This window comes from Prosopis cineraria, unplaced genomic scaffold, assembly GCF_029017545.1.
Source record: "Prosopis cineraria cultivar Desert tree isolate PC_DT_omini unplaced genomic scaffold, ASM2901754v1 PC3, whole genome shotgun sequence".
NCBI classification, from domain to species: Eukaryota; Viridiplantae; Streptophyta; class Magnoliopsida; order Fabales; family Fabaceae; genus Prosopis; species Prosopis cineraria.
This window is the reverse complement of record NW_026555334.1, coordinates 41,257,447-41,275,572: the sequence shown is the minus strand read 5'-3', so window position 1 is coordinate 41,275,572 and position 18,126 is coordinate 41,257,447. Positions and strand designations below refer to the sequence as shown.

The 18,126-nt window shown below is 35.8% G+C and overlaps 2 protein-coding genes across 5 annotated transcripts; both read left to right on the top strand.

Moving 5' to 3' along the window:
• The first annotated feature begins 718 nt into the window (after positions 1 to 718).
• On the top strand, positions 719 to 7,305 carry LOC129306186 (serine/threonine protein phosphatase 2A 57 kDa regulatory subunit B' beta isoform-like). 4 transcript variants are annotated; one of them, XR_008592170.1, is made up of 3 exons: positions 720 to 2,472; positions 3,449 to 3,594; positions 6,010 to 6,147. XR_008592170.1 is itself a non-coding variant. In XM_054946633.1 (2 exons), exons 1-2 carry the CDS (start codon positions 1,333 to 1,335, stop codon positions 7,002 to 7,004), a joined length of 1,218 nt encoding a protein of 405 aa, XP_054802608.1. In that variant the 5' UTR covers positions 719 to 1,332; the 3' UTR covers positions 7,005 to 7,305. The 4 variants fall into 4 exon arrangements, 2 of the variants coding, with proteins under 2 accessions (XP_054802608.1, XP_054802607.1); XR_008592168.1 differs by lacking the exon at positions 3,449 to 3,594 and adding an exon at positions 6,927 to 7,305 and having other exon boundaries at positions 721 to 2,472; positions 6,010 to 6,420; XM_054946633.1 differs by lacking the exons at positions 3,449 to 3,594; positions 6,010 to 6,147 and adding an exon at positions 6,927 to 7,305 and having other exon boundaries at positions 719 to 2,472.
• A 2,415-nt stretch (positions 7,306 to 9,720) lies between these two features.
• LOC129307168 (alpha carbonic anhydrase 7-like) lies at positions 9,721 to 12,210 on the top strand. The gene is given in 8 exon segments (XM_054948050.1): positions 9,721 to 10,467; positions 10,542 to 10,703; positions 10,706 to 10,758; positions 10,852 to 10,958; positions 11,066 to 11,174; positions 11,264 to 11,428; positions 11,753 to 11,806; positions 11,914 to 12,210. Coding segments are annotated over 8 exon segments (825 nt in total). The 5' UTR covers positions 9,721 to 10,379; the 3' UTR covers positions 12,001 to 12,210.
• Positions 12,211 to 18,126: the final 5,916 nt, after the last annotated feature.

The following is an 18,126-nucleotide window of genomic DNA, read 5'->3' as shown; positions in this document are numbered from 1 at the left end:
ACTATATATCCATTATATCCCCTCCACAACTTATTTTACCCCTAACGAGAATAGAACCATCAACGTCAAGATAAAAGTATTCCTCTTGAGGAGGTTTCCACTTAGTCCTAATGTAGGGACCATGACTAAGAAGAGAAATATTTGGATGTTACATGAATTAATGATATTAAGAAGCCATTTATGCCGTAGGGTATTAACTTTTAATTGAAAATGTCAAAAGATAACTCTTAAAAAATTATGAACACTCACAATTATATCATAATATTTATAACAATTACATTTGTTTTTTTGTTTTTGCCAACAAACAAAACAACACCACTATTGGCCCTTTTTTTTAAGAAATATCTGTACCATTACCCAGAAACTCACGTGTTAACAAAAAAGGTCACTGGCGTAATTAATTAAGGGAGTCCGCTTTTCAATTTTCATAGCTTCGCGGCAACAAAATGACTGGCAATTTAACTCCGGCCACAGAAAAAAGAGACCGAAAAAATATCTGGCAGTTAAGCCGATGACGACGAAGGAGCAAGCCGATCGCGTTCCCGAATCCTGACAGAAGACTGTTACCAAATCCATCAGGTGAACCGTGAACATATTACTTTCGTGTGCCACGTGGGACCATCTCATTCCTCGTTCTTCTTTTATAACCCACGTATTCCACACACTAGCTCCACTTGTACTCTTCGTGCTTTTCCCTATCTACTCTTTGCTTTTTCCTTTTTTCAAATGATTTTCGCAATTTTAGTTATTTCATGGTGAGTATGAGGAAGCACGGGAGAAGGACGGGGAAATAACAAATAAACTGAAAATAATGCAAAGATAAACCGATTTACCATTTTAAAAAAGCGTGCTTGTAAAATTGTAATGGATAATCATCATCCATCGTCATATTTTCCTCTCTAATTCTCTATCTTCCTTAATTATCTCCCCACTTTCGCCACTTTCAACGTCTCTCCCTCTGTATCTGCCGCCTGTTCTATCTTCGACTGGTTGATCGCCAGAACGCCTCTCCGACCGATCATCGGGCCACCATTCCGGTGATGCGACATGGCTTATTTGCTGACTTGATCCATTGTTTGTCAATTTTGGAGCACTTGGGAACACCCTCACAAATTTACTTTGTTCCACCTCCCACTTACAGATCCGCGTGCCTTTGTGTCTTGATTCGAAAACTGGGGGAAGAAAATTATTCGTGGATTGCAAACGTGGCACGGTTATCTTTTCCTGCGTTTGATGTTTTCGCTGTACACGCTCGGAATCCAATCATGAGCTGCATTCTGAATTTGTTCATGAGCTAGGGAATATAGGGTTAGGGTTTGTTGCATTTCGAAAATGTTCAAGAAAATCATGAAGGGTGGGGGCAAAAAGCCCTCTAAGTCTGATCCCAATGACACACCGCTTTATGGAAACGGCACCCCTGGGAACCGCAATGCGGCGCCTGCCAACGTGGGCGTCACCAAAGTTGGTACCGGCGCGTCAGGCCTTACGTTGGGCGGGCCTCCGCCTTCAGGTGCCATGGAACCCCTCCCCTCGTTCCGGGATGTGCCCGCTACGGAGAGGCAGAATTTGTTCCTTCGGAAGTTGCAGGTTTGTTGTTACGTCTTGGATTTCTCGGACAACTTGAAGTCAGTTCGAGAGAAGGAAATCAAGCGACAGGCGCTAATGGAGTTGGTTGACTTTATACAATCCGGGTCAGGGAAGATCACGGAAAATTGTCAGGAAGAAATGATTAGAATGATATCGGTAAATATATTCCGGTGCTTGCCTCCGGCTTCGCATGAAAATACAGGGCAAGAGGTTAACGACCCAGAAGAGGAGGAACCTTGCTTGGAACCAGCATGGCCCCACCTGCAGCTTGTGTACGAGCTGCTTCTGAGATATGTGGTGTCGTCGGATACCGACACCAAGGTTGCCAAGCGATACATTGATCATTCTTTTGTGTTGAAATTACTTGATTTGTTTGACTCTGAGGACCATCGGGAGCGAGAATATCTGAAAACCATCCTACATCGTATATACGGAAAATTCATGGTTCATAGACCATTTATTAGGAAGGCAATTAATAACATTTTTTACCGGTTTATATATGAGACTGAGAGGCATAGCGGTGTCGGAGAGCTTCTTGAGATTCTCGGCAGTATAATCAATGGCTTTGCACTGCCAATGAAAGAGGAGCACAAGTTGTTTCTTGTTCGAGCCCTTATTCCTCTACATAAACCTAAGCCCGTTGCTATCTATCATCAGCAGTTGTCATATTGTATCACTCAGTTTGTTGAAAAGGATTTCAAGCTGGCAGATACAGTTATTAGGGGCCTATTAAAGTATTGGCCGCTGACCAATTGCCAGAAGGAAGTTCTCTTCCTTGGAGAACTGGAGGAAGTGCTGGAAGCTACACAGGGTGCGGAATTTCAACGCTGCATGGTGCCCCTTTTCAGACAGATTGGCCGCTGTCTCAACAGTCCTCACATTCAGGTTTGTGGTAAATCATGTTGTATAATGGTATTGATTCGGATTAATGGCAATGGTTCTTAATTACGATGCTGGTTGAACGGCTTCTAGTGTTTTGTGTAAAGTCTTGCTTCTTTGTTTTTTGTTATTTTTTATGCTATGCATCTATCAATGTTTTGTTTGATAGGAAAAGCAATAGCTATCTTATGATACTGGTATCTATTAAAGAGGGATATTCATGATGTCTGTTGAACTTATATTGCATGCAGGGAGGCTATACAAAATTCAACGTCTATATTCCCTTTTCAAGCTAGCTTTGGGTTTATTGTTACTTGTTGAGTTGCGAATGTTATTTGCCTTTTAAATTTTAGATAACCTCCCTGCAATGAAAAGGGAAACAAAAATATGGTTGATGTCTTAGATTATTGGATTGTAATTTTAATAATAACCGCTGAGGGAATTTATTTGCCTGCATAATCTTCTCTGAATTTTATCAATCCTCATAAGGGTGTATTTAATATTCTACGAATGCCAATAAATTAGGAACTGAATGGTGATATAATTAATGTGCATGACAAGACATTTCTCTGGACAAGAAGTTAGATTGCCAAATTTATCGATCCTGAAAAGGGTGCACTTTAGTACCTTGACATGAATATCTGCTTTCCAGTTAGGGAGGTTTTAATGAAAAAATTGTAGTTTAGCTGGCCTACATCAACCCTCTTTCCTTTTTGAACCCCTAACCCTCTATTTCATAACTAAAAGTGATAATATGCCTCTTATAAATTTATGGTATTTTACCTTTAGATTTGTATTATTTTTCCTTTTTGCTAGTAAGAATGTAAGATAAGTACTCTTTGCGTGAGAAAGATGTCTTAGGATCCATTGCAAGATGAGTCTGGAGCTCAACATTGGAAGTATGGGATTTTATAGACTTTCGGCTCTTCAAGCTCATGAGCTAGCTTTCAAAGTATGACTCTGATAAAGGTTCTATCAATAGGAATGGAGTTGGAGCTCATTTTTCACATGCTAGAAACTAAGGAGGCTATCAAGTGGTTATGACCATCAAGATGACAAGTGAAATGTCTAGAGTGAACCCATTGTGATCATTATGAATGGCAGGGCTCTACTAGGATCCATTGCTAGGTATGGACTTGAGTTTTAAATGGTAAGTATGAGACTTGATCTGGGGATTATGGGGACTTTAGCCTCTCCAACATCGGGGGCTAGCTTTTGGGGTATCACTCTTTCAAAGGTTCCTATCAGATGCACTATGCTAACTACATTTAAATATGAAGGAGGTGGACTAACTAAGTCAGTTCTCCATAAATTCCCCCCCCCAAGGCTGAATTGTTTGGGAGTTATATATTACAGCTCAAATTACACATAACAAAATGATTATGGGACAAATCGAAGGGATTTGATCTAATTTATTCTCATAAAAAATCTGAGATTTCACAAGGGTGAGGGAAAGTATATATGACTTGGGGCAAGAGGTTATCTATATTGCCTTTCTTGCTTGATTTTGTTAATATGTGTATCTGCAAACTACTTAATTGATTTCCTTGCAGAAATCTATTAATAGTAATTGTAGATGGTCTTGTCATCATTTTACAATATGATTCGTCACTCTTTAAAGTAATGATTTTTAAATTACATGCTTCTTTTTTATGGTAGTTCTAATCTGAAAAGTTCTCCACATTTTTGCTGCTGGTCAACAAAGAATTTCATTGAGGCTCCAACGTTGTTGAAGCCTGGCACTGCAGTTAATTATACTACCAATGGAGTCCACCAGAATGAGACTACAACACTTGTGGAAACTGGAAGCCAAATGCTAGTGAAACAGATCAAGTTCTTGCAGGGGTTTTTTTAACTATTAAAATAAAGCCCAAAGTAATTTTTGGTTTAAAAGCAGTTATTTGGCGTCTTTTCCAGTGTAAAAATTTAGCCTTTTCAAATTTATTTAATCCCTTATTTGCTTCAAGGGGTGAAATATCTAAGCCAAATAAGCATTGAATTGCATTGACAGAAAATTTGAGAGTTGTAATGGGTTTTGCTGATAGTGAATCTTGCCTGGAAATTCTTGAGCTTTTGTAATACCAGAATTCACATGCTGGTTTAGCAAAATATTTATAACACCAATCAGGTCACAAAATCAGAATCCTAAAGAAACTATCCAGGGCTTTCTGGCTTTTCCAGGATCCAGCATTTGGGTTGCACGGCTCTCTTAAAGTGTCAGACTTAACCTTTCTTTCAGGCAGTTGATAGCACAATGCAAATTATTTCTTAAATCAGGGGGGGGGGGTGTGTGTTCAACCTCTATAATGAATTCTGACGTAGTAGAATAGGCCAAATTTCTACCAATATCCTTTTGAGCAAGAGATAAAGTAGCTCCTACTGCATTGCAATTGGCTTGATTTTTTACAGGTTTGAAGTGTGGTGAATCCTTGTGTTAACTAATGGAAAACATAATTTTGATCTTTACACTCTACTCGAGTTTTGCTATAAGTCGCTGCACTTTTTTTTCCCCTGATGTTCTAGATAGTTGCACTTTTGTTTTTCGGCGTTCTAGATCTCTAAATGCCAAAAAACAAAAGTGTAGAAACCTAAAACATCAAAAAAAGGTGCAAGGACCTATAGTAAAACTCGAGTAAAGTGCAGGGATCTAAAATTATATTTTCCTTAACTTATATATTATTCTAGTAGAATAACTTTTCTTTGTTTTTTTAGGCCAGAAATTCTAGTTGAATAATCAGGTTCTGGCAATTACAATCAACTGTGTTTGCATCAAGCTTATGTTCTTTTAATAGCAGTATATTGAAATCATTTTTTCTTGTTTGATTGCCACTGTAAATACAGTTTTCTGTTTGTGTGTGTGTGTGTGTGGCGTGTGTGTGTGTGTGTGTGTGTGTTGTCCTCCTGGCAAAAATAAAATGCATTTTTTCAAGATTCTGAAGGGCAGAAGTTTTTTTCAAGTTGGGGAAAAAAAAAAACTCCTTCCTGTGTTTTCACCTTCACCAAATCTGGTTTCGGTCTATTAATGAATGTTTCAAGAGCTTTAGCACGTTATTAGGTTTGATCTTGAATTAAACCCAACAAAATGGGGTGAAAATATGAGTGATGGATGGTTTTCCTCACTGCTTGGAGATTGTTGGGGAAATTTTTATTTAATCCTTGGCCGTGTCAACCCCCTCACCAATATGGTTTCAGTCGCTGTAAGGTGGAGCTCCTATAGAAGAGGATTTATACCTCAGACTCAGATTGGGTTCTGTGTGACTGATTTTGTCATCTCCCCCTCACCAATATGGTTTCAGTCGCTGTAAGGTGGAGGCGGGGAGCTCCTGTAGAAGAGGAGATACCTCAGACTTGGTTCTGTGGGAGTGTGACTTGTTTATGTGTGTCAAATTTTATTGGTTTAAAGATCCTGATGTATTGGATTTATCTTGATGGCCGTGAATCTATTTGAAGTTAGAACTGGACCGATTGGTTGGGGTATTGGCAACTATAGTATTTCCGAATGCTCCCCTTAGAAATCAATGCTAAGCTTCGCTTGTGATGCAGGTTGCAGAACGAGCCCTGTTTTTATGGAATAATGAGCATATTGTTAGCTTGATAGCCCAAAACCGGGCTGTGATATTCCCTATAATATATGAAGCACTGGAGAAAAATATTCAGAGTCATTGGAACCAGGCGATTCATGGGTTGACTGTGAACGTACGGAAAATGTTCACGGAAATGGATGCCGAATTGTTTGAAGAGTGCCAGAGGCAATATGCAGAGAAAGAGGCGAAGGCCAAATCGATGGAAGAGCAGAGAGAATTGAATTGGAAGAGACTGGCTGATGCGGCTGCAGGGAGAGGGAATCACATGGTTACAGCTTAGCCTGACCTCGCATCATCACCTCAGCAACTGGGAGTGACTGGATATACGAAACAAGTTAGGAAGTAATTTTGCTCCTCTTCACTTCGGTTGGTACGAATACGATTGATTATTAATTTCCTTCTTTCCCTCTTTCCCCCCACCTTCCCAAAAAATTAAAAAAAAAAATAAAAAAAACATTTTTGTCTCTTTTCTGCTGCTTCTACGTTCTCATTTTATCTCTTTTGGATAATTAACAAGTTGGAAAAGAGCCGTGGTAAATGTAACTTAAATGCATTGCTGCAGATTAAGAATCTTATGTGAAATGCTTTCTTGTGTTTTTTACCCTTGCAAAGAGAAATATGGAATTTTTTTCCCTTTCATATTCTCTGGACACTGAATTCGAACCTTGTTCTCAGCATCTTATAGCATAAAGCTGGGCTTTTTTCCTCCGCCTAAGGCATCTTGCTTGCAACATCAAGGCATGGTGTTTTGTGGGGATGCTGGGCTGAAACTCACTTCCCCAAAATGGCATATTGAACACGAGCAATGATCTAAATGGGAGGGTTTTTCTCCCTTCCAATTTTTGGGTACTTCATTTGTGTGACTAATTTTTTCAGGCAAGAAAGGACGCCATGTTTGTTCCAATGGAAGCTGAGCTGCTTGTTCCCGCGTTGATGCGGCATCACGCGAGTTAGTGGATGACGAAGCACCTGATGCTAATTTATGTGCTCGCGAGATGCCCATGGCATAATTTCTAGTGGACGAAACTAAATTCCATCCAAGTCTAGGGTCTTTTTTTTTTTGGCACAACCAAGTCTAGGGTCGAAGTGCCGAAATTCTAATAAGAAAGAAAGAAAGAAAGAAACCCAGAATTTGTCTGATTTTCTTCTGGCACTAGTAATGAAATACAATAGTTTATATTTTACTGATAGGTTTAGTTTATATTTCATCTAGCACCAGTAATGAAATACAATAGCACTAGAATGGCTTCCTCCATTTGTTGTATTTTATATTGTTATCGATGATAGGTTGGAAGACCTCTAAAGACGATATGGCCATATGGATAAAAAGTTGTAGCAGCATGAACAGGCAAAACACAATTACGAGGGGCAGGAAAAGACTATCTACAGTGCAATATCGCGCTCTAGTCTCTAGCAAGTCCTAACAAAATTGATAGTACAAATTTAGTAAGCCTAAGGTGATCGGCGAGCAGGTTGATAATGCCCCTTGTTCCAGTCGTCTCTGGGAATACCATGGTGATTATTTATATCTTCATCACTCTCGACGCTTTCACTGCCTATTTCTTTTCTGCTGAATCTGATGCTGATTCAGCCTCATTCCTCATCATCATCATCCTCCTCTTGATATCCCCCACCCAAACTCCCCCCTCGTCACTAGCAGTAGCGTCACTGTCACCACCTTGACCTTCGATTCCATGGTTTTATTTTCAAGCTTGGTGATGCCCAAAGCAAAATTTACCCTCGACTCTATTTATAGAAGTGGTGATGGCCGGAAATATCTCAAGTGCAGATCTGCCGCATTGCATTGTTAGGTGGATTAGCGGGTACTGTTATTCATTTTGTTAGTGCTGCTTCACTTATCTCCTCTCTCTTTCGACAATCCAGATACTACTGCTTGTATGCACTTTACCAAAACATCACCTATTTTAACCTCCAACACTGGACTCCCAGATCGGCATCAGCTTGGTATTTGTTTGATTAAAAATCTTTGGAAATATAACATTCTGATATTTTCCCTGCGTCTTGATGACAGAACCATGATACAACTCCGATGCTATGTCTCGTATCTGCCCGTCCATCTGGTGTCATGTCAATATTAAGATTCAGCTTCCCTGGTGTAATAGTTATAGACAAAGAATTAAAGCATGACACCTGTACTAACAAAATGATAATAGTCATACAAACACCTATACCCACCACCATGGTTCATGATCAGAATTTGTAGCTATATAATACTTTATGTTACATTTGCCTCCCTCTTTCCCAATAATTCCTAGCCAGGTGGGTCGGATGCTTGGAGGAGGCGTGTGGGGTTCCACCACCTTCGTCTTTTTTCGGACCCAAATATCTAGAAAATCATGCACCTCAAAATTGAGTCGGCTTGCTAGGATGCTCAGGGAAAAGAAAACGGATCATTGATCATATGATCCGACTCGATTTTATCACTTACGTTGCACGAGTTAAAACGGCTAATGTTGAAAATCGTGTTGAACGTTAGTGTGACGATTAGAAAATTCGCACTTACCAAACCCGTATAAGAAAGAAAAACTCCATGTTCCCTTTTCTTGTCAACCAAGCTGTAATTAGTATTAGTATTATATTAGGTCACATGGAACAGATGTTTGTTCTAATTTGAAATTATTTTCCCGTGGTTAATTAAAACCCTTTTGGAATGCAAAACGAGCTGAATTCAGACTTCAATCAGCCATACGCGGTAAGTGGTTGTTGGGAGGGTAGATACGATTCTCGGTGTCGTCTTCTGCGATGGCATTAGGTTAAAGAAAAAAAAACGCCCAATCTGTCAAGGAGAAAGCTCAAAATTAATAAAAATATTACTTTCTCCTCCTCAAATTATAAAACATTTTTAGATAAAATTACATATACTAATAAATATCATTAAATATGTTTTACAATCTTATTTTTTTAAAATAAAAAATACAAAATTTTAAAAATTTCCTCCATTTAATACTCTATTTGTAAATAAATATTAAAAAAAAGAATATATGTGAAGGTTAATATTAAAAAATATCATTAATAAAATCTTAATTTTGTCAAAATGTTTTATATTTTAGAATATCGAATCTCCCCAAAAGTGTAGTGCAATTTGGGACAAGAGTACTCCCTCTGATAAAAAATGTAGAGCATTTTTAGTATTTTAAGATATGATTCTTTTTTTCAAAAATACTCCTAATAAATAAATTATTTTATAGTAAAATAATTTGCTTCTTTGGTCCTATTTATAGGATAGGGAGAGAAGAAAAAATTTAATCATATTTATAGGGTATTTGTTAATTTTTAATGTTCCTCTTTATATTTTTTGTCTCTGTTAAATATTTTAAATAAAATAATAGTGATTAAATTTAAGAATATTTATTAAGGGTAAAGGTAAAAACTTATTAAAATTTAAGACAAAGTTAATAAGATTTAAAATTTTTTTAATTCAAATGAAACATGCTGAAAGTGACTTATAAATAAGACCAAAGAATATTAAATAAGGGTGAATATAAAAAAAGATAATAGTAATTTAAAAATAAGTAATTATTTTATTGGGGTGAGATTTGAGGCATTTTTAAATGGGAGGGAGTAATAAATTATATCCTCAAAATGATAAAGATCATGCTTTCTTGGATTTGGATGAACAACCTTCTAAATTTTTCTACTCTCCTTTTTGAAATGGTCATGAAATAACGGTAGGAATTATATTAGCCCGTCTTTCTTTCTTTCTTTCGGCACCGATTTAGCATAAAATGCAGAGTAATATTAATAAAGCATAACATATATAAACACACAGTCCACATTTGTACTCTCTGACGCGCGGAAGCGAGGGAGATAAACGGAGAGGCGAGGTAGAAGTTGATGAAAGTTTATAGGTGTCTTTTCTTGTTCTTGTATTTGTTCATTCACTGATCAGTGCAAGTTTCTCACGTTATTCAAAATGACAAGTAATAAATGGAAAGGTAAGTCACCAGCTCCGATACTGTCGTTTACTCGTTTTCGATTGGTGTCTAGGAATAAGATGTGCAAAAGACAGACAGGCTGTCCGTGTCACTGTGCGTAGTCTTCGTTGGACCAAGACGATCCCGTGTCCCTGTCAGCACCACTGCACCAGAGGCGACTCAATTCACACTTGCATCGCAACTAATAAGGGCCAAATAAAAAAGGACGAGCATAGGTTATTTGAGATTTAAAACAAAGGAAAAGGTGCTGACTTGGGAGGTGAACGACCCTGGAATCAAGTGTCTCTCCCCCCTTCCTAATCTTGCGCTCGCATCTCAGATCATCGTCGCTATATATAAACCAGGATTGTAGATCCTCTTTCAACCCTGAAGCATGAAGTCCCAGAGCAGGCTCACGACATTGATATTAGGCCTGATCATCATCTCGGCACATTCAATGTTGAGCAGAGCCCAGGAAGTTGGTATGCAGAATATTTGGGCGTTTGGGTTATGTGAGTTGTTCTTGTGATGATTAATTAGTGTGTGTGTTGTGCAGAGGATGAGAGAGAGTTCGACTACATGAAGGGGAGCGAGAAGGGACCCCAGCACTGGGGGGACCTGAAAAAGGAATGGGCTGCTTGCAAGCACGGAGAATCGCAATCTCCTATTGATTTGTCGGCTCGCAGAGTGAGAGTGATCCCCGGATTAGGGCTCATCAAAACACTTACAAGCCTCACAATGCTACGCTCAAGAACAGAGGCCATGATATTCAGGCACGTCATTCTGATTCATCTCACTCTTGCGCGGAATGTGATTTTGGGTTTCATCTCGCGCGCTGAATCGGGTGAGTCGATATATGTGTGCAGGTGAAATGGGAAGGAGATGCAGGCTCCATATGCATCAATGGCTCTGATTTCTTTCTGCAACAAGCCCACTGGCACTCACCTTCCGAGCATACCATCAACGGCAGGAGGTCTCTGTCTTCTCTTTCTGCAACAAGCTCATATCTTTAGGAGGGTTGAGAATTTCTATATATTCATGAAATTGAGAGTTTTGTTTGTTTGAATAATGTTGTTGCAGGTATGACCTGGAGCTTCACATGGTTCATCATACCAACTCAACCCCAGAAGAGGTTGTGGTTGTTGGACTTCTGTACAAGATTGGTCGCCCCGATCCGTTCCTGTCCAAGGTAACTCCTATTGTTTAAAGATAACTATCATTTTGTTGTTCTCTGAAGGTGTAATAATAAATAAATATAAACTGATTGTGTGGATACAGTTGGAAAAATACATAAGGGAAATGGTGGATGAGATAGAGGAAGAGGAGATAGGAGAGATTCACCCTTCCGAAATAAGGCTGAAAGGCAGAAGCTACTACAGATATATGGGCTCTCTCACTGTTCCTCCCTGCACTGAAGGTGTCGTTTGGATCATCAACCATAAGGTATTCCACCTTTCAGTTTGCTTATTCACACAAATAATTGACTTTAAATTCAATTTTATTATTAGGTTGTTTTCATTGATTATATACAATAATGGAGAGTATAAAATATTTTGTACTGGGAGTTGATTACTTCAAATAATAATTTTATTGGCGGAAAGTAAGAGCAAATCAGATGATGTGTTAATAAAATGTCAACGGAAAGAAGCCTGATTATATTATAAAAATAAGAGAAATGCATAATAGAAGCAATTTAATCTATCAAACGCATGCACAATTTGAATTTGATGCAATTTTGAAATTACGAATGGATTGTTGCGTGATCAGATAAGAACAATTTCGAGGGAGCAAGTGAAGTTGCTGAGAGAGGCAGTGCACGATGTAAGTATTTTAATTAGGTTGATCTCATGAAATTAGTGTATTATGTATTGAAGTTGAAGTACTATATATGTAATCACTAATTAATGTTTTTGATTGAATTATGGCAGCACGCAGAGCGCAATGCCAGGCCTTTGCAGCCTCAAAATGAACGAGAAATAGTGTTTCATGTGCCAACGAAGAAACCTCGCTGTTGATTTCCCATTCTATGATTACATGAATAAGTATCAATTCATATCATTAGCTATCTTGTTGGTGATGGCTACTTTGACAATGGCTGATGATGCCATTCGTTTTTTTTTTTAATTTTAATATTGATGTACAAAGGGGTTAGTTTGTGTCAGGACTCTCCTCTTTCGTAAATTCTTACAGTAGCTGAATAAACATGGACTATGCCAGTTTAATTGCATTTATGGCAATGGATGCTGACGCCTGAAACCATGAAAAACCTTCGGCTCTTTTGCTAATCAAACCTTGAAAATTGAAGAAAAAACAAGCACTACATTAATTAAATTAGCCTTGAAAGCTAAGGATCAACTTTGGTTAAGGGAAGTTTTCATGAACGTCTTTGAAAATCACTCCCAATAATTTTCTATAAATAACCAATGATTTTTAAATTTCAAATCACTTTTAGAGACTTTTAAAATAAAGCCCTAACAGAAATCTCCTTTCTTCTATCACACAAACCCTCAAAAATTATTTCTATTTGTATTTATGAACTACAGACTTGAAATTTAAAATTTCATCTTATTTGACAAGGTGTAAATCACCATTCATTAAGGTAGATACTCCAAAGCAGGCAATTTCACTTAAACCTATTAATTTGGGCTAAAATGATCTAATAACTCCCTGAACCATATTTTAAACTTTTATAGAATCTAATAGACCCAAATGGCAATCTACACTCTATGATTAACTCATTAAACTTTTAAATTAATCAATTTAACTCTTGAATTAAAATTTAAAATATTATATTCAAGAACAAGAATATATCTTAAATGGAGTAAAGTTAAAAGCTTTATTAAACTTTTAAATAAACTTAATAAATTTTAATTTTTTTATTTCAGTAAGAATATTAAAAGTAATTTATAAGTAGAACTAAAAAATACACATCAAGTAATATATATAATATACGGGAGAGATGAAGGGTCTGTTGGAAACCTGTTCTGAAAACAGTTTTCTGTTACCCAGAACAAAAGAACAAAAAAATTCGTTTGGTAACGTGTTTTTAAAAAGTATTTTGGAGAACAAAAAAGCAAAATATTATTCTGGAGAACAAAAAAATAAAAATAACTTTTAAGTGTTCTGTGATTATTATTCTGGAGAATAAAGAAAATAAAAAAAAATTATTTTATTATTATTTTATTCTCAAAATATATTTTACAGAATATCAATTCTCAAAACAATAAAATAAAAACAATTTTAAACAGCTCCAAAGTTGATTGTTACCGTTGCCAAGGAAAGATTAAATTTTGGAGCGGAGACAGCATAATATTCATTGGGGATGGTGGTTTACTCGGTCAAACAATAAATTTGGACTGGACATACCATTGGTGATGATTGGTGCATTCAAGTTCCTTCACTTGTTGGCCAAAAAAAAAAAAAAGTTCTTTCAATAACTCAAAACACTTGTCTTCTTTTAGGTGCATGATGGAGCTCCTTTATTCCTTGACACATGAAAGCAATCCATGCTTAGTGTGCAATAATAGTGCATCGAAGAAGACATATGGTGTAAAATTCGGGGTCAATTAAAAAAAAAGGAAAATGAGTTGCAAAATCCTCAACTTGATCAGGTCTCTTGAAATTATACAGAGTGAAAGTTAAAGGATATCGAAAAGCGAAATGGGGCTTCGGTATGGATGTGATATATTTCTATGACCTCAAAAGGTCGAACAAACTTGTCCATCGAGGAGGGATCAAATTTAATTCTTTCCGTAAACTTTTTGAAAAAACAAGGCTCAATATGATCGCAGGCTAGCTATATGAAGGAGGACGAACACAGCGTTTGGAAAGATCAATACGTATGTGTCGAAAAAAATAATTTCAAAAATTCTTTCTCACTTCTCCTTTTATTTACTCTAGTTTTGGTCTTTGGATAGATAGTTTAAGTTGTAGTCTACTAACATATGTGTATTTATGTTTGCATTTTTATTTTACTGCTTTCTGACGATTAGTGAGAGTAGTATTTCTTCCATAATCAATAAAATTGACTTTTTAAAGGGGGAAAAACCTCTTGTCAAATTCAACCTTGGCCCGGTTGATTGAAATTTAAATAAAAAGAAGAGAGAGCGAGAATAATAGAACATTTAATTTGCTTGTGTCAACTCTCAATTATTTTGATTATTTGTTACCCTTTTTTTTCTTTTTGAAAATTTTTTAAAGTATTTTTAATCCTTATAATTTAAAAAAATTGATGACATTTATCTTTTAGGTTCTTATAATTTAATTTTTTAATATTTTTAGTCCTTATAAATACTGAAAACAGTAGAAAAAGCTACAGGAACTAGAAGGAAAAATCAATTAAAATTATGATTATGTTTTCTCTCTCTTTTTTTCTGCGAGGGTACAGCATTATGATTTAATTTCTAGTGTGCTGCTTAATCAATACTGCCTTATCATCATAAATTCACGATATTTTGTTGTTTATTTATTCCATCGATCACTTGACAGGTTGTGTAGTATACCATGACTATCATATCCTACGAAAACGAAAATCACGTTCAAACTACCTGATCGAATCAAGAATTAATGCACCATTTTTTTCGGGAAGAACATGAAATCATTCAAATGTCAATATATTGACATATAATTTTTTATTTAAAAAATTATATAGTTTACTGTGATGACATAGTCAAAAAAACATAGCGACAGGGCCAAGCATTTTCTTCGCCGTGCACGATAACGTTGTACGTCCAGGTGAGGTGACTTTCATTTCACGACTATTTTAATAATACGGTGGTAGTCAGGTCAGTGGAAAGGGAAATACATAAAAACATTCACGCTTGAAACGCCAGCACGATGCTTAATTTGATTATGATTGTTTTATATATGGATTATTATTATTATTAATCATTCTAATTTAATTTAATGAGACGGGGACGGTTTCGATGGCAGGAGCAGGTCCAATTGAGAAACATTAGCGTTAAAAAATTACAATAAATAAATTGATGCTATGGAGAAACCTAGTACGCCACATGGTTCTTCATTCCTGTTTGTTCGTAATTTGATCTGGAAGCCACGTTATAGTCGTCTGAGATTTAAGTTAAGAACCTCTCTTTTTGAGTTCCTTCGGAAAGGGCTCAGCCGTTCAAATTGCTTTTATATTCCATTTCCAAATACAGCTCTAGTGTACACTGCTTCTGAGAGAGAGAGTGTGTGTATTGGTTTACCGATTTCCCGATGGCTGTGGTTGCGTGGCTGTACCTGTGAGTGAACATTGCAGAGTCGTGACATGAACCTTGAAAGAAGTTAAAACCCCGAGAGGAGGAAAATGACAAAAATGTGACACAATCCACCGCCTGTCATGTTCATATCAACAATCAATCAATGTTCCGCTGACTATACAGATATCATCATTGGAGTATATGTGGTTAATTAAAGATTTGACTGGGGGGTATCTGCATTAAATGTGCGGGCTGCTATAGATGAACTCATGAACATCAAGCAGTGTTGACTTTGATCCCAGTGAGGCAATGACTAGATAACCCCTTCTACGTTAAATTAAAAGAAAAAATCTCAAGGATGTACTCTTTTAATACTCGTACTTATTTTAAAAAAAGTCATCGTATTTATTATAAATTGATATTAATTAAATTTTTTTAATATTATTTTTATTTAAAGTGATTAATTGTGAGAGATAATGTAATATAAATATAACAAAAATTAAGTACGGGTTAGACTAAAAAATCATTTCATTTTTAAATAAAAATAAATGAGTCAATGGCATTCTTACTTATTTCTAACAAGGTTGTTAGGACGTTTTATAACAGGGACCGGAATAGTATTTTTCTTCAAGAGCAAAGCTTGAGAGAGGAGTCGCCTTCGTTCGTTCAGATCGTTCCTTCAAGAAATGAATCCTTAATGTCATCGAAAGAAATGTCAGGGCAAATGAAAGTTTCTTTATGCGGTTTAAATTCTGATCGATTGAGAGCGGCTCAAGGGCTACCAAACCCCGCATCGTGAGGGGTGCGTTACGTCAAAGTTGCGCAATTGATTCAGATTCTTTTCAATTGCCCTTTTTTTATTTGTTCTATTTCATTCTCGAAAATTATGAAACCATTTAGAGGATCAGCAAATTTGCCATCATAAAAAATTGCTGTCATGTACGATATAATGTTCCTTACAATTAAGGCAGTTGACAGGACAGGATGAAATCAAGACATTCCTTGCCTCGTACCTTATCTTAAAAAATGATCGAAATTTAAATTTTATTTTATATATCATTCCATTTTAATAAGAGTTGAGATGAAATTTAGACATTTAATAATCACACTTACTTATTGTTTAGATTGAATATGAAATGTCAATTGTCAAAACATTTGAATAGGATATAAAGTTACATAAATTAAATAATTAAAGAGTCAAGCTCAATTAATAATCTAAATAAAAGGATCAACCTCGATCTCACTTGCAAACCCACTCTGTAGACAGTTTGTACATAAAGATACGATCTCAAATGATCCCGAATCTCACAAGAACATAATCATTATGCCCAAATATCTGGTGAAACAAGCTTGTTACTAAAAATAAAAAATAATGATTAAAGACCGTGCTATGAATTTCGTAGAATCTTTGATTATTTGTAAGAACATTTTAGATTCTAAGGAAGTAGCTACCATCACTTTGTCACTAAAAATAGAGCACTAAATCGAAGAAGAGGACACAGATATCACTCAAAAGATTCACATTTTACACCCATGGTTCTTAGGTTTATCAGTTAGTTTTTATTTTCATTCCAGACTTGTAACCATTTATGTTTTGCAACTTTTTAATAATAATCAAACATTTGTTCTATCAAGTCTTATGTATCTCTTATATTTGAGTAAACTATGATAAGAGACTTTGGGAACTATTTGTTATTTATTGAGACTCAGTATCTCTGACACACCTACTAGTTTATTGTTCCTGACAAACACTTGTATCTTTAAATGATTGGCAATACTCAATCAATGTAACATACCAAATTTTTTTTATAATTTAACTCAACCATAGTTGGGTTACAGCCACCTAACATATTTTTATATCAATAATTTCAATATAAAATATTTTATAATTGGCTTCAACTCACACAATATAACATTTCAGATAAATTTTTACCTCCCACATGCCATTAGGCTAAATCACATTTGTCCATCCTTATACTCCCAACAAGTAAAATAAACAATTTAGTCAATTTTCAACACAAGCCAGTTATTTGGTCTCATAATCATCCCATTTTAACCAATCCAAAATAAATCAAATATTAAAATTACAGTCATCCAAAGTATACCAAAAATAGAAATAGTTTGAAAGACATGATTACATTTATATATTCATATAATTGTCAATAAACAAAAAGCCCTAATATTTGCAATATAACACATTATAAATCATAAATCAAATACCCAAAAGAGACAATGGATCTAAACCACTAAGCCTCTGGGACTCCTCCACGTGTCACTCATGGCTCTTCTCCTGAAAATTATTAACCACATAATGAGACTCAAAAGTCCCAGTAACCAAAGCTAATTTATGATAGTGTATACAAACAGTTAAATGTGTGCTTATTAAGTGAGAATTAAAAATAATATAATTTCAAAAAATATAAAAAATATTACAATACACATAAACAACCATCCTTATATCCCTCCATTAACCTCGAGTCGTAGCTCTCACTCGGTGCTAAATTACCCGACCAAAGGTAGATTAGCTCGAGCCCTTACAAGCCATCTATTGAGCTCCAATAGGGGCGTACCACGTGGCACATAAATACAACAACAATAACAAGTCTCCCAACACCTCCCACAATAATCAAACAAATTCATAATAATATTGCACAATTATACAATATTACAAAATTCATAATTTTCTCAATAATCACCCAATTAACATGAAATAACACTAATCACAAATTAAAAGCATCGTTACCTCATGGCTTTTTCAATAAATTATTCCTTACAATTTCTCTCCCACCACAAACTTCACCAATAATACAATTTACAAATAACATATTATTTATAAATATTAGTTTCAATTTTTAAAACTAATAAAATAATTATAATAATAGAATTAAAAATATAATATAATTCCTAATTTTAAATCTTAATACAAATCTAGAGTTAATA

What these genes read in the sequence shown, in the direction of transcription:
- LOC129306186 (XM_054946632.1), top strand. Translation starts at nt 1,333, where the DNA reads ATGTTCAAGAAAATCATGAAGGGTGGGGGCAAAAAGCCCTCTAAGTCT. An exon ending in TCAACAGTCCTCACATTCAG is followed by an intron (nt 2,473 to 6,009) that starts GTTTGTGGTAAA and finishes CTTGTGATGCAG; the next exon opens with GTTGCAGAACGAGCCCTGTT.